The 15160-nt window shown below is 42.3% G+C and overlaps 1 protein-coding gene across 5 annotated transcripts in view; it reads left to right on the top strand.

Moving 5' to 3' along the window:
• The window catches only part of palm1a (paralemmin 1a), a 65983-nt gene that overhangs the window by 38271 nt on the left and 12552 nt on the right, over nt 1–15160 (top strand). For 4 of the 5 annotated variants that reach the window (XM_014216048.2, XM_014216049.2, XM_014216050.2 and 1 more), the window contains exons 4-7: nt 7543–7664; nt 11633–11741; nt 13600–13621; nt 13755–13850. In XM_014216048.2, coding sequence (XP_014071523.1) covers nt 7543–7664; nt 11633–11741; nt 13600–13621; nt 13755–13850 — 349 coding nt within the window. The remainder of the gene's footprint in view (nt 1–7542; nt 7665–11632; nt 11742–13599; nt 13622–13754; nt 13851–15160) is intronic. The other variant, XM_014216051.2, reaches the window with a different exon arrangement.

Here is a 15160-nt window from a genome sequence, read left to right as displayed (position 1 = left end):
CCAAATAACCTTTACATTTCATTCAAAACATTTACAGCATTTAGAGAATGTTTTCAGAACGTTATTTTGCCATTTTAATTACCTTCAAATAACATAAAATGTCAGTTCTCAGAACGTTAATAAAAACTCCCAGGAAAACTTTCAGGGAACCATAGTAAAACATTCTCAGAACCTCCCTGCAACCTAAAAAGTTCCTAGAACAGGCAAAATGTTCACTTCCGTTCCCAGAACGTTTAAAAAACATTCCATTTTACCGGACAGGAAAATGATGGTTTCGTTCCCAGATCCAATGAGAAACCAAAATTGTACCTTCCCACAATTTCCAAGGAGTGGTATGGTGGCTTGAGTATGATGGTTTCCTACACCCTTTCCTTTTAATATAATGTTTATTTATGAGTGCTGCATTGACAAATCAGTTTTTAGGGGGGTAGTTAACCGTGCCAGTAAAGCTTGGCAGTGGTTGTGCAAGGAACTGGGCACCAACTCCTAAGGTCTAGAGGAGTAGAGGGGCCTCTCTATGGAATGAGCACAGCAGGGATCTAGAAGGACTTGGCTGGGGCTGGTAGAATTGATCTCCTGCGCTGGACATCAGTAAAGGATGTGTGTGTGTGTGTGTGTGTGTGTGTGTGTGTGTGTGTGTGTGTGTGTGTGTGTGTGTGTGTGTGTGTGTGTGTGTGTGTGTGTGTGTGTGTGTGTGTGTGTGTGTGTGTGTGTGTGTGTGTGTGTGTGTTCAAGGGTCCTGAAAGCACATGGCTGGACAGAGGAGGCCCTATGCTCAGACAGCAAAAGAAGAAGAATCCCTCTGAAAAAAAAACCTAAAAACTTTGGCTTTGAAAGACATCCTGTTTTGGGGCAAGAAAAAAACACACTTCCCCTGCTAAGTATGCAGTGCATTGTCTTGCCCTGATTTACTTTCAGCTAGCTGCATTCTTGTATTGTGGAAAGTGAATTTGGCGTTGTTTTTGGTTGCATGGCTTTTTGCTTTTATTCAGTTACTAATACTTGTGGCCTCTAAAACAAGCTTTAATCGATTTTCAATTACCCCTCACTTCAATTATGACTCACTTTTTGAAAACAACAAGAGTAAAATGGCACTAGTAAATATAATAAAATGTTTATAAGTGCAATCTCCATATTGGATTCTGTTACTCTTCTATTTCCTCTGTTGGCCGATGGATGGATTGAGGATCAATAGATAGTGATCAGGTCTCCACATAGGTTGTGCCCCAAATGGCAACCTATTCCCTACATATAGTGCACTAATTCTGACCAGGGCACATACAGTAGCGCTCTGGTGAAAAGTAGTGCACTTTATAGGGAATAGGGTGCCTTTTGGGACATATCCATAGTTATCGGTGAGGCAGCTAATACAGCTAGCCCAATGCAAGCAGAGAGAGAGCCGGGCCAGCCAGAGCGAGATAAGATCCAAAAACTGGACTCATTAGCAGTTTCCATGGAGCTCAACTGTCCAGGCAGCAGACACACTGGACAGAGAGAGAGAAAGAGGGAGAAAGAGGGAGAGAGAGCGGGAGGTAGAGATAGAGTGAGAAAGCGATGGAGTAGTGATATAAAAAGAGAAAGAGGGAGAGAGAGATGAGAGGGAGAGAATGGGTAGGGGATAGAAAGAGAGAGAAAGAGAAACAGAGATGAGACAGAGAGAAACAAATGTAGAAATAGAAACAGAGGGGGGAGAGAGAGAGGGAGAGGCAGGAAGCTGAATGGTGGGTGAATACAGACCAGTTGCATTCAGCTTTTTCACCTCACTGTCACTCAGCAAACATTGATGTTTTATTTCTGTTTATTTTTGATTGGTGCAGGGATGTAGATATTATAGGCTATTGGTCCTTGGGGTGGACAACAGGGCTGCGATAGGTTAATGCCCTCCCAACACAATCAATCCAGGAAATCTACTACAATCCAACTCGTAAATGGGTATTGTGCTGTTATTGTCTATAAAGGTTATTTAGATTTCTTAATTGAATTTCAGTACATTTCCTGAGTTGAGTAATCAAAATAGAAATGGCACCAGCTACCCTCTTAGAAAAAAAGGTGCTACCTAGAACCTTAAAGAGTTCTTCGGCTGTCCCCATAAGAGAAACCTTTGAAGAACCCTTGTTGGTTGGTTCCGTGTAGAACCCTTTTTGGTTCCATGTAGAAGCCTTTTGGGTTACATGTACAACCCTTTACACAGAGGGTTCTACATGGAACCCAAAATGGTTCTACCTGGAACCAAAAAAGGGTTTTACCCGGAACCAAAAAGGGTTCTCCTATGGGGACAGCCAAAGAACCATTTTGGGACCCTTTTTTTAAGAGTGTATGATGGTCACAGGAGGTAGTAGAACAGTAAAGGATGTCAGTTTGGGACTCGGTAACACAATATGCAGCTTGTCTGTTATTGTTAGAATTAGTCTGCAAATGTAGTTTCAGTACAACTCCTGCTTTATTATATTTCCCAGTAGAGTCAGTTTAGAAATGTGAAAAGGATATTGAGTAGCTATTATTATATAAAATCGCTTGTCTGATCATGTTTAATTTGCAGTAAAACATAATAGTGTGAAGCTAACTGCTGTGGCTAGTTCTGTGCCCCTGATCTTTTACAAATGAGTGAAATGCCCAGTTGGTGTGAGAGTGTGTGTACCGTATGTGTGTGTGTGCCTGTCAGTATGCATGTTGTGTGTGCACATCTGTGTATGTGTGTGTGTTTACGCGTATGCACATATACGTGTGTGTTTATTTATGGGGCATTGTGCTCCCCTAGAACAATGGATCAAACACAGGGTACATGTGTGGGAGCTGCTGTGGCTTTGTCCCCTTGCTTCCAACGGGGCGACGGTGTGTGTGTGCGTGCGTGTGTGTGGAAGGGCGTGAACAGGTGATGATGTCACCCAATCATAGAGCCCACCAGGGGAGAGGCAGGGAGAGCATACGCAGGGGAGCTGGATAAGAGAGAGAGAGAGAGTGAAAGGGAGAGGAGAAAGGAGGGAAGGCGAGAGGGGGGAGAGCGGTAGAGTAGAGAGGATTGTGAAACAGATCGCCTTGTAGTCATGTAGTAACCAAAAGTGTTAAACAAATCAAAATGTATTTTTTTAGATTTTTCAAAGTAGCCACCCTTTGCCTTGATGACAGCTTTGCAATTATCTCAACCAGCTTCACCTGGTATGCTTTTCCAACATTCTTGAAGGAGTTTGCACATATGCTGAGCACTTGTTGTCTGCTTTTCCTTCACTCTGCGGGCCAGGTCATCTGATGCATCACTCCATCACTCTCCTTCTTTGTCAAATAGCCCTTACACAGCCTGGAGGTGTTGGGTCATTGTCCTGGTGAAAAACAAATGATAGTCCCACTAAGCGCAAACCAGATGGGATGGCGTATTGCTACAGAATGCTGTGGCAGCCATGCTGGTTAAGTGTGCCTGGAATTCTAAATAAATCACTGACAGTGTCACTAGCAAAGCACCCCCACACCATCACACCTCCTCCATGCTTCCCGGAGGGAACCACACATGCGGAGATCGTCCGTTCACCTACTCTGCATCTCACAAAGACAAGGCAGTTGGAACCGAAAATCTCAAATTTGGACTCATCATACCAAAGGACAGATTTCCACCGGCTTAATGTCCATTGCTCGTGTTTCTTGACCCAAGCAAGTCTCTTCTTCTCATTGGTGTCCTTTAGTAGTGGTTTCTTTGAAGCAATTCGACCATGAAGGCCTGATTCACGCAGTTTCTTCTGAACAGTTGATGTTGAGATGTGTCTGTTACTTGAACTCTGTGAAGCATTTATTTGGGCTGCAATCTGAGGTGTAGTTAACTCTAATTGACTTATCCTCTGCAGCAGAGGTATCTCTGGGTCTTCCTTTACTATGGCGGTCCTCATGAGAGCTAGTTTCATCATAGCGCTTGATGGTTTTTGCGACTGCACTTAAAGAAACTTTCAAAGTTCTTGAAATGTTTCGTATTGACTGACCTTCATGTCTTAAAGTAATGATGGACTGTCATTTGTCTTTGCTTATTTGAGCTGTTCTTCCCAATAATATGGACTTGGTCTTTTACCGAATAGGGCTATCTTCTGTATACCACCCCTACCTTGTCACAACACAACTGATTGGCTCAAACGAATTAAGAAGGAAAGAAATTCCACAAATTAACTTTTAACAAGGCACACCTCCTAATTGAAATGCATTCCAGGTGACGGAAGCTGGTTGAGAGAATGCCAAGAGTGTGCAAAGCTGTCATCAAGGCAAAGGGTGGCTACTTTGAAGAATCTCAAATATAAAATATATTTTGATTTGTTTAACACTTCTTTGGCAACTACATGATTCCATGTGTTATTTCATAGTTTTGATGTCTTCACTATGTAGAAAATAGTACAAATTAATTTAAAAACCCTGGAATGAGTAGGTGTCCAAACTTTTGACTGGAACTGTAAATACATAATGTTTTTTCTCAGAGAAAGGGAGGGAGAAGGGAGGAGGGAGGGAGGGAGGGAGGGAGGGAGGGAGGGAGGGAGGGACAAACCAGCTTATTGATAAGAGTAAGATGGTCAGGTCATGAGATAGTTGGGTTAGATGGATTTTTACTGCCTGGGGTTGAATTCATGAATAGTGATATTATTCTATGCTGGATACACTGGCGTGGCATGAGACTCTTTCACTGCTGCAAAAATAACCTTTACCCACATTTTCCTGCTTTTGAAAGAGATTGTGTTCCTATAAACCAGTCCCCTAAATTAACCCATCTGCCAAGGGGAAATTATGCAAATCCATCATGCTGCATTGAGCTGATTTCAGCCCATTCCTAAGTGGATGCTATTCATGGCAATGAATTTGCATTCACGTTACATTTGAACTAAGTTGGAAATTAACATACAGAGTATTAATGCATGATATGAATCCCGTCTACAGTTTGAATAAGTGTGCGTGTGCGCGCGTGTGTGTGTGTGTGTGTGTGTGTGTGTGTGTGTGTGTGTGTGTGTGTGTGTGTGTGTGTGTGTACGTGTTTAACTATACTTGCGAGGACATTTTGTTAGTCCTCACAAGGTCAAATGCTTTTTCTAGGGGGTTCAGGGTTAAGTTATAATTAGTGTTAGGGTTAGGAGCTATGGTTAGGTTTTGAGGTTAAGGTTAGGATTAGGGTTAAGGTTAGGGTACAGGTTAGGATTAGAGGTTAGGGAAAATAGGATTTTGAATGGGACTGAATTGTTTCATCACACCTTTGTGTGGCATATCAAGAAGCTGATTAAACAGCATGATCATTACACAGGTGCACCTTGTGCTGGGTGCTATAAAAGGCCACTTTAAAATGTGCAGTTTTGTCACGCAACACAATGCCACAGATGTCTCAAGTTTTGCTGACTGCGGGAATGTTGACCAGAGCTGTTGCCAGAAAATTGAATATTTCTACCATAAGCTGCCTCCAACATAATTTCAGTGAATTTGGCAGTACGTCCAACCAACCTCACAACCACAGACCATGTGTAACCACGCCAACCCAGGACCTCCACATCCGGGGGGATAGGGTGCTTTCTGTCTGTATTTCTATCTGTAATAAAGTATTTTTGTGGGGGAAACTCATTCTGATTGGCTGGGCCTGGCTCCCCAGTGAGTGGACCTAGCTGCCATGTGGGTGGACCTATGCCCTCCCAGGCCCACCCATGGCTACACCCCTGCCCAGTGTCATGTGAAATCCATAGATTAGGGCTTAATTTATTTATTTCAATTGACTGATTATGACTCTCATACATTTCACGTTTTTAGTTTTTGTTGTCCTAGGCTACCTGGCTAAAATGCTTGCTCGCTAGCCTAACTTCCTTTCATGGGCAACGATGAGCCAGCTAGTTAACATTAGCCTACTACATCTAGCTACATATTGAACTTCTATCCTCTCAGGCCAGGGGCACAATGTATGAATTTATGGTTGGATCAGAATTGCCGTTATAATCATTGGCCAGCACACAAGTCCAAATCCCTATCTCCATCCATGGCTAATTTAGGAAAGGGCCCATTTTAGCTAGCTAGCTAGCCACCAGAGGACGACACAACAAAATGTGCTGCGTCAACCTGTTTCTTCTTACCTTCTTGGTGTGTTGCGCAGTTTGAATATGCAGACCGTCGTCCGTTACATGATCAATGTGGCTTTTTCCCAGAAGCTTAAATCTGATGTGGGCAATGAAAGGGGTTCTTCAACAATAAATCCACTACATTGTTGTTAACTTTAGCTATTCTGGTGTAGAAAACTGCACTCTGGTAGCTAGCTAGCTACTTGCTACTGAAGTTAGCATGGCAAATGTAAATAAAAAACTATGTAGTTATAAAACCAAGAAAACAATATATAATCTACGTCCTCTGTCTCCTGCAGTTTGAAGAAACAAATTTAAATGGAATATTATCACAAAAAATGTCCAACTGTCACTGTTCACTATCTCAACCTCAATCTATCCAACAATGTCACCAACTCATCAATCTTCTAAATCACACATGCGTAGTATTAGGTTCATTCTCTGATCCTTTGATTGGATGGACAACATGTTAGTTCATACTGCAAAAGCTTTCTTTGGTTGGAGGACATCCTCCGGAAGATGTCATAATTACCATGTCGGTCTATGGAAGGGGTGAGGATCACTCGCCTCCAAGGTTTTGTATTGAAGTCAGTGTAGCCTGAGGAGGACAGAAAATACCTGTCCTCTGGCTACACTATGGCGCTACCCTAGAGGGCACTGTTGAGATTACTGTAGACCTTCACTGCAAAACAGTGTTTTTATCAGGTATTTGGTGACGTGAATATATTTAGTATAGTTTTATCTAAAAATGATAACCTTTTTGTTTCATTATTTTACATCTGCGTTACAAAGTGGGATTGAAATGAATATAATTGTGATTTTCTTTACTCTGTAATGTCAAAATGGGAAAAAATTAAATAACAAAAATTATGAAAAAAAAACAACTAACATACTTTGATTAGATAAGTGATCACCCACCTGAGTCAATACATGTTAGAAACACATTTGTGAGTGATTACTGCTGTGGGTCTTCTTGGGTAAGTCTAAGAGCTTTGCACACCTGGATTGTGCAATATTTGCCCATTATTCTTTTCAAAATTCTTCAAGCTCTGTCTTTGTCAAGCACATCCATACCCTGATGCAGCTTGACTGAGTGGCCATACAAAAGTTGTACGTATGGGGGACAGAGGAAGGGGTAGTCATTCAAAAATCATGTCAACCCCTATTATTTCACACAAAGTCCATGTAACTTATTATGTGATTTGTCAAGCCAAATGTTACCCCTGAACTAATTTAGGCTTGACTAAACAAAAGGTGTGAATACTTTTGCAGCAACTATTTGAGTTATTTAATTTTGATAAATGTGTTAACATTTGTAGAATTTTCTTTTCACTTTGACATTATGTAGTATTTAGTGTAGATCAATAAAAAAAATCACAACTAAATCCATTTCAATCCCACTTTGTCAAGCAACAAAATGTGATGAAATCAAAGGGGGGGTGAATAATCAGTGATTGATGTTCCTGTGCTCTTCTGTCCTGTCCAGCAAAAGTCCCTGAGGGAAAGATGGCTGCTGGATGGAGCTGCTGGCTCGGAGCAGGACGAGGCCAAGAAACAGCTTGCGGAGGACGAGGCCAAGCTCAAGGGGATGGAGGAGAACATCATTAGGTACGTCTACAACCCTGGAACACTGGTGTACCTACCAGTTGCTCTCGGTGATGTTTAAGATGAGGGAGGATGATTCTTTTGTTTTATGAGCACGGCCTTGTTTCTATTACAGCATATTGGATGACTGTCATTCATATTCCTATTCCATCCACCCAGCTCAATGTAACATTGATAGGTTTAGGCTACTACATGATACTCGAATTTTCCCTGTACCCATCATGAGGTTGCTACAACTTACATTGTAGAATAATAGTGAAGACATCAAACTAGGAAATAACACATAAGGAATCATGTAGTAACCAAAAAAGGGTTTTATATTTGAGATTCTTCAAATAGCCACCCTTTGCCTTGATGACAGCTATGCACACTCTTGGCATTCCCTCAACCAGCGTCATGAGGAAGTCACCTGGAATGCATTTCAATGAACAGGTGTTAAAAGTTAATTTGGAATTTATTTCTTTCTTAATGTGTTTGAGCCAATCAGTTGTGTTGTGACAAGGTAGGGGGGGTATACAGAAGACAGCCATATTTGGTAAAATACCAAGTCCATATTATGGCAAGAACAGCTCAAGCAAAGAGAAAAGACATTCCATCATTACTTTACGACATGAAGGTCAGTAGGTACAATATTTCAAGAACTTTGAAAGTTTCTTCAAGTGCAGTCGCAAAAACCATCAAGCGCTATGTTGAAACTGGCTCTCATGAGGACCGCCATAGTAAAGGAAGACCCAGAGTTACCTCTGATGCAGAGGATAAGTTCATTAGAGTTACCAGCCTCAGAAATTGCAGCCCAAATAAATGCTTCACAGAGTTCAGATAACAGACACATCTCAACATCAACTGTTCAGAGGAGACTGCGGGAATCAGGCCTTCATGGTCGAATTGCTGCAAAGAAACCACTACTAAAGGACACCAATAAGAAGAGGAGACTTGCTTGGGCAAAGAAACACGAACAATGGACATTAGACAGGTGGAAATTTGTCCACATTTTTGGTTCCAACTGCTGTGTCTTTGTGAGATGCACTGTGGGTGAACGGATGATCTCCGCATGTGTATTTCCCACCGTAAACCATGGAGGAGGAGGTATTATGGTGTGGGGGTGCTTTGCTGGTTACACTGTCTGTGATTTATTTAGAATTCAAGGCACCAGCATGACTACCACAGCATACTGCAGCGATATGCCATCCCATCTAGTTTGGGCTTAGTGGGACTATCATTTGTTTTTCAACAGGACAATGACCCAACACACCTCCAGGCTGTATAAGGGCTATTTTACCAAGAAGAAGAGTGATGGAGTGCTGCATCAGATGACCTGGCCTCCACAATCCCCGGTCCTCAACCAACTTGAGATAGTTTGGGATGAGTCGGACCGAAGAGTGAAGGAAAAGCTGCCAACAAGTGGTTAGCATATGTGGGAACTCCTTCAAGACAGTTTGAAAAGCATTCCAGGTGAAGCTGGTTGAGAGAATGCCAAGAGTGTACAAAGCTGTCATCAAGGCAAAGGTTGGCTATTTGAAGAATCTCAAAATAACATTATTTTGATTTGTTTAACACTTTTTTGGTTACGACATGATTCCATATGTGTTATTTCATAGTTTTGATGTCTTCACTATTATTCTACAATGTAGAAAATCGTACAAATAAAGAAAAACCCTTGAATGAGTAGGTGTTCTAAAACGTTTGACCGGTAGCTTAAGTGCACAGGTCGAGAAATGTTGAGTAATCAAGGGGACAGACAGTGACACATTCGATACCGCCATGCACACTCTTGTCTGCATCTAGCTGATCTAGGCTGTAATCATTAGTTCAACAATTGCAAATGAGAGTCTCTATTGGACAAATTCAGGTATGTTTATCCCCATTTCATTCCGTAGTCATAGTCAACATAGCTAATAGAACTAACATGTTAGTAAACCCGCTACAAACATGCAGTACAATTTACAGTCAGAAAGCAGTTTAGCAGTTACACCAGTGGGCCCCGGTGGCAATAAATTAATAAAATCATGACTTGGAAGGGAATCCAGTGTTGGATAGCCATAGCCAGCTAGCTAACATAGCATCCCTCTCTGTTTGAGCCAGGTTTTTAAGTAGGCTAACTAGCTAGCTGCATTCTGTAGCTAAGAGAAAGTGAAAGTTAAAAAAAATACTAACAAATATAACTATCTCTCTCTGTTCAACTATTGTCTTTCTCTGTCTTTGAGTCAACTACTCACAACACTTTATACACTGCAGTGCTAGCTAGCTGTAGCTTATGCTTTCAGTAGTAGATTAATTCTCTAATCCTTTGATTGGGTGAACAACATGTCAGTACATGCTGCAAGAGCTCTGATAGGTTGGAGGACATCCTCCGTAAGTTGTCATAATTACTGAGTAAGTCTATGGAAGGGGGTGAGAACCATGAGCCTCCTAGGTTTTGTATTGAAGTCAGTGTACCCAGAGGAGGACGGAAGCTAGCTGTCCTCCGGCTCCATCATGGTGCTACCCTACAGAGTGCTGCTGAGGCTACTGTAGACCATTGCAAAACAGTGGTTTTAATCAATTATATGGTGACGTAAATTAATATATTTAGTATAGTTTTATCTAAAAAGAATACTTTTTAAAATGTTTCACTATATAAAAAAAAATACATTTACTGAGTAGGAGGGTCCTCCCCTTCCTCCTCTGAGGAGCCTCCACTGGTACCTACTACCTATACATTTTTCTGGATTCATTATATGTCATTATAGGCAAAATCTGCTCTTAACTTATAAAAACAGATAAAATCTTGATATCCTATTCTCTCGATATAATTTTGGCATGCCAGCTCACTGGCAATGTGGCCCAGCATATTTGCTATCAGTGAGATCGTTTGCAATGCTTCTTAGAAAATGTTTAATAAGTTTAACTCTTAGCTCGAAAGGAGTACAGATGTAGGATCTTAATTTGATCACTATGTTGTTGATGACAATATTCCTGCACAGCTGGAAATGCAAACTTGTAGTGTATTCGAAGTTTAAATGTATCAACCCCATACAAAACAATGCCCATTAATTATAATCCACATAATATTCACATTTCCTGTTGCTGCAGGATTATTTTCCTGCTTTTCCTGTTTATTTTTCCTATTTCACACATGTGTGTAGTAATACTGGAAATGTGTTTTTTGCATATCCGCTCTCCCTGAGACACCCTCAGAGAGCGGGGTCACAGCGAGGGTCTGTCATTCAACAGCAACCCTGGAGCACATCGACAGAGTTTTCACCTTGTCGGCTCGGGTACAGAAAGGAGACCCAGTAGCCAAGAACAGACCAACCTTCCACCTCCACCCCTCCCTCCTCGCTCCAACCATTTTCTTTCTCACTCATAGCAAAACAGTGTCATCAATCTTCTTCCCCTGGCAATCCAATTCGCTAATTAAATTCCTCCTGGCTGCTGTAGTGCTGGCTGGCTGTTGGGGCTCAGACTGGGGCGACATTGGCACTAAACTGGCACAGCACCCAATGAGCAACGCAAGCGAACAATTGCCGGAGCTAGGGAAAAGGCGGAACTGGAGAAAGCTAAGGAGAATCTTTTGTCCATTTCCCAAATAGGCGCTTAATTCTGTTAGATAGGCCATAGTGAGGAAGGACAGTGAGGTTGTTTTGGCATTGAACAATACCAGGACACTTAAAGAAATAGTTCACGGTTTAAGGAGGCTGCTAATGTTTTTCATTGATTTTGAATAACTCCTTATGCACTCAGCTCATTTATTTTAGACAAAAAATGCCAGTGCATCTGTAAAATCTGTAAAATCCCCTTCCCAATGGATGAGCACTGTTGCCAAAAATAACTAACATTTAAATTAGACAAGACAGAAATCCAAAACTGCTTTGGAACACTACGGCCCGTGAATGCGTGATGTGCATGACTTGCCAAGCGTTCTCACACTGTTTGTGTGTCATTGACCATGTCTGTGTGTGTGACTGATAACATCTCTCTCTGTTCTGCAGAATGGAGCAGGAACTGGAGGAGCTGGAGACGGGCGTGTCGGCGACCTCTACCAAAGAGAGCCTGACAGACGCAACAACGAATGAGGAAGCCAAGACAGCAGACAACAAAGTGAGTCTCCCTCGCCTTCTACCCCTACGAGGGCAGCTGGACACAGCAGGTCCACCGGACACACACACACACACACACACACACACACACACACACACACACACACACACACACACACACACACACACACACACACACACACACACACACGCGCGCGCGCGCACACACACACACACACACACACACACACACACACACACACACACACACACACACACACACACTCCCCACTCCTGTCTCTAACAGTGTGTGTGTGTGTGTGTGTGTGTGTGTGTGTGTGTGTGTGTGTGTGTGTGTGTGTGTGTGTGTGTGTGTGTGTGTGTGTGTGTGTTGGAGGGGAACGTTTGAAGTAGGGGAGTATGAGATGGAGGAATCAGAAGGGAGGGGAGAGGTTTAGCAGGCCGAAGCAAGCCTTGGGGCACATCGGAAAGCGAAAAAGCCCTGTGTACAAGTAACTGCCCTTGTGATAAACTGACAGTGGCGTGTCCACTTGAGCAAATGACATCTCAATATTATGCCATCAGTGATATCATTAGTGACGGTCCGGATGGGCCCGGAGAGTCAGACACTGGGTCTGACAAGCAGTGTATGGGGAACAGTTGTTGACAGGAGGGAGGCTCTTGTCCAAAGGGGAAGTTCATATTGACAGCACACACTGGGTAGCTTTTAACATAGGGGTTTCATAGCAACGGCTAGAAAAGATGCTCTGTCTCTTCGTTTTTCCCTCTTGAACTCGTTGGCCCTTTTTGCTCTTTCCTCCACAAGTTAATATCCACTTCCTCAACCTATCCAGGCTGGCACCGCTTTATTCAAAGGGAAAGTGCTTATTTAATGTGGCGTCTGTTTCTACCTCAAATCATTTTTCTTGCTTTCTTGTCGTCCATGTTTTTTTGTGGCATAAAAATAAATATTGTATGTTCCTTCCCTCAAACTAGGTTTTCAACGAAATACGTTAAATACTGTATGTGACATAATGTTCATTCATTATGTAGCCATGCTTTTGAATAAGAGTGTCTCTTCAAGAAACAAATCTATTGCCTCATAGCTGTGGGTTGTCAGTAGAACCGTTTCACTCAATCTGTTATAGTATTTTTAGAAATGGATGCTGTTCGACTGTGCGGCCACATTGATACAATAATCCCGATTGTTCATATTGCAGAAATAGACCCACCCCTCTATACGTGTGTGGTGGTAATGTATTTGATGGGTTTGACACTGAATTTTCTGAGTTTAATGATACATGGGTTAAAACAGTGGCGTAAAGTACTAAAGTAAAAATACTTTAAAGTACTACTTAAGTAGTTTTGGGGGGTATCTGTACTTAACTATTTATGTTTTTGACTACTTTTACTTTTACTTCACTACATTCCTTAAGAAAATATTGTACTTTTTACTCCACACCCAAAACACCCAAAAGTACTTGTTACATTTTGAATGCTTAGCGGGACAAGAAAATAGTCAAATTCACACACTTATCAACCGAATATCCCTGGTCATCCCTATTGCCTCTGATCTGGCGGACTCATTAAACACACATGCTTTGTTTGTAAATGATGTCTGATTGTTGTAGTGTCCCTTGCTATCCATAAATAAAAAAAATACAAGAAAATTGTGCCATCTGGTTTGGTTAATATAATTAAATTGTATTATACTTTTGATACTTAAGTACATTTTAAACCAAATACTTTTAGACTTTTACTTTTAGACTTTTACTTTTACAAGTACAATTTTACTCGGTGACTTTAACTTTTTCTTGAGTCATTTTCTATTAAGATATCTTTACTTTTTCAAGTATGACAGTTGGGTACTTTTTCCACCACTGGGTTAAAATACTGTTTTCTCTCTCCCTCTCTCACAGGCTCCGGCAGGCACTGTGCAAGGTAATACATCTTCAGTCAGATATTCTTCCTCCTCCCTCTCTTCTTTCTCCTCTTTTACATGTGTTCTGTGTTTGTCGCTCTTTCTCTCTCCCTGCCTCTCTCTTTCTCACCCCACTTTCTTGACCGCTTATAGAGGTCAAGGAAGTTACAGAGGTCAAGGAAGTGGTCAAAGTGCACACCAGCCCTCATCTGGAAATGTCTGGAGGTGCCTCAGATAGGATGAGAGCAGGTGAGTCTCAGTACCCTGTAGCTCACATACTGAGACATACTGTAGAGAGACGTCTTAGACAAATGTTTTGCCTCCATTTTTTTCACTCTTTAGAGTCTGTCATGCTAAGCGTATTAAAGTGATGTTATTCCTCTCATTGTAAAACAAACGTAGATATTCAATGTACCCACCCCTGTTTCATTCAGGAATATAGTAATTGATTGATAGGCAATTGATACATTATTGACTGATTATAATGAATCATTTAAGTTGCGTATGTACAATCAGACATGCAATAGAGTCTCCCAAGTGGCGCAGTAGTCTAAGGCGTCACTACAGACCCGGGTTCGATCCCAGGCTGTGTCACATGAGGCAGTGCACAATTGTCCGGGTTAGGGGAGGGTTTGGCCGGCTGGGATTTCCTTGTCCCATCGGCGCTCTAGCGACTCCTTGTGGCGGGCTGGGCGCCTGCAAGCAGACTTCGGTCGCCAGCTGGACGGTGTTTCCTCTGACACATTGGTGCGGCAGGCTTCCGGGTTAAGCGAGCAGTGTGTCAAGAAGCAGTGCGGCTTGGCAGGGTCGTGTTTCGGAGGACGCATGGCTCTCGGCCTTCGCTTCTCCCGAGTCCGTAGGGGAGTTGCAGCGATGGGACAAGACTGTAACTACCAATTGGATATCACGAAAAAGGGGTTAAAGTAAAACATTTTTTTTTAGGAACTCAGCAAAAAAAGAAATATCCCTTTTTCAGGACCCTGTCTATCAAAGATAATTCGTAAAAATCCAAATAACTTCATGGATCTTCATTGTAAAGGGTTTAAATACTGTTTCCCATGCTTGTTCAAAGAACCATAAACAATTAATGAACATGCACCTGTGGAACCGTCGTTAAGACACTAACAGCTTACAGACGGTAGGCAATTAAGGTCACAGTTATGAAAACTTAGGACACTAAAGAGTCCTTTCTACTGACTCTGAAAAACACCAAAAGAAAGATGCCCAGGGTCCCTGCTCATCTAGGTGAACGTGCTGCAAGGAGGCATGAGGATTGCAGATGTGGCCAGGGCAATAAATTGCAATGTCCGTACTGTGAGACGCCTAAGACAGCGCTACAGGGAGACAGGATGGACAGCTGATCATCCTCGCAGTGGCAGACCACGTGTAACAACACCTGCACAGGATCAGTACATCCGAACATCACACCTGCGGGACAGGTACAGGATGGCAACAACAACTGCCGAGTTACACCAGGAACGCACAATCCCTCCATCAGTGCTCAGACTGTCCGCAATAGGCTGAGAGAGGCTGGACTGAGAGCTTGTAGGCTTGTTGTA

Source organism: Salmo salar, chromosome ssa10 (assembly GCF_905237065.1).
Source record: "Salmo salar chromosome ssa10, Ssal_v3.1, whole genome shotgun sequence".
Lineage (NCBI taxonomy): Eukaryota > Metazoa > Chordata > Actinopteri > Salmoniformes > Salmonidae > Salmo > Salmo salar.
The sequence above is the reverse complement of the archived record's forward strand: the minus strand, read 5'-3'. Positions and strand labels throughout refer to the sequence as shown.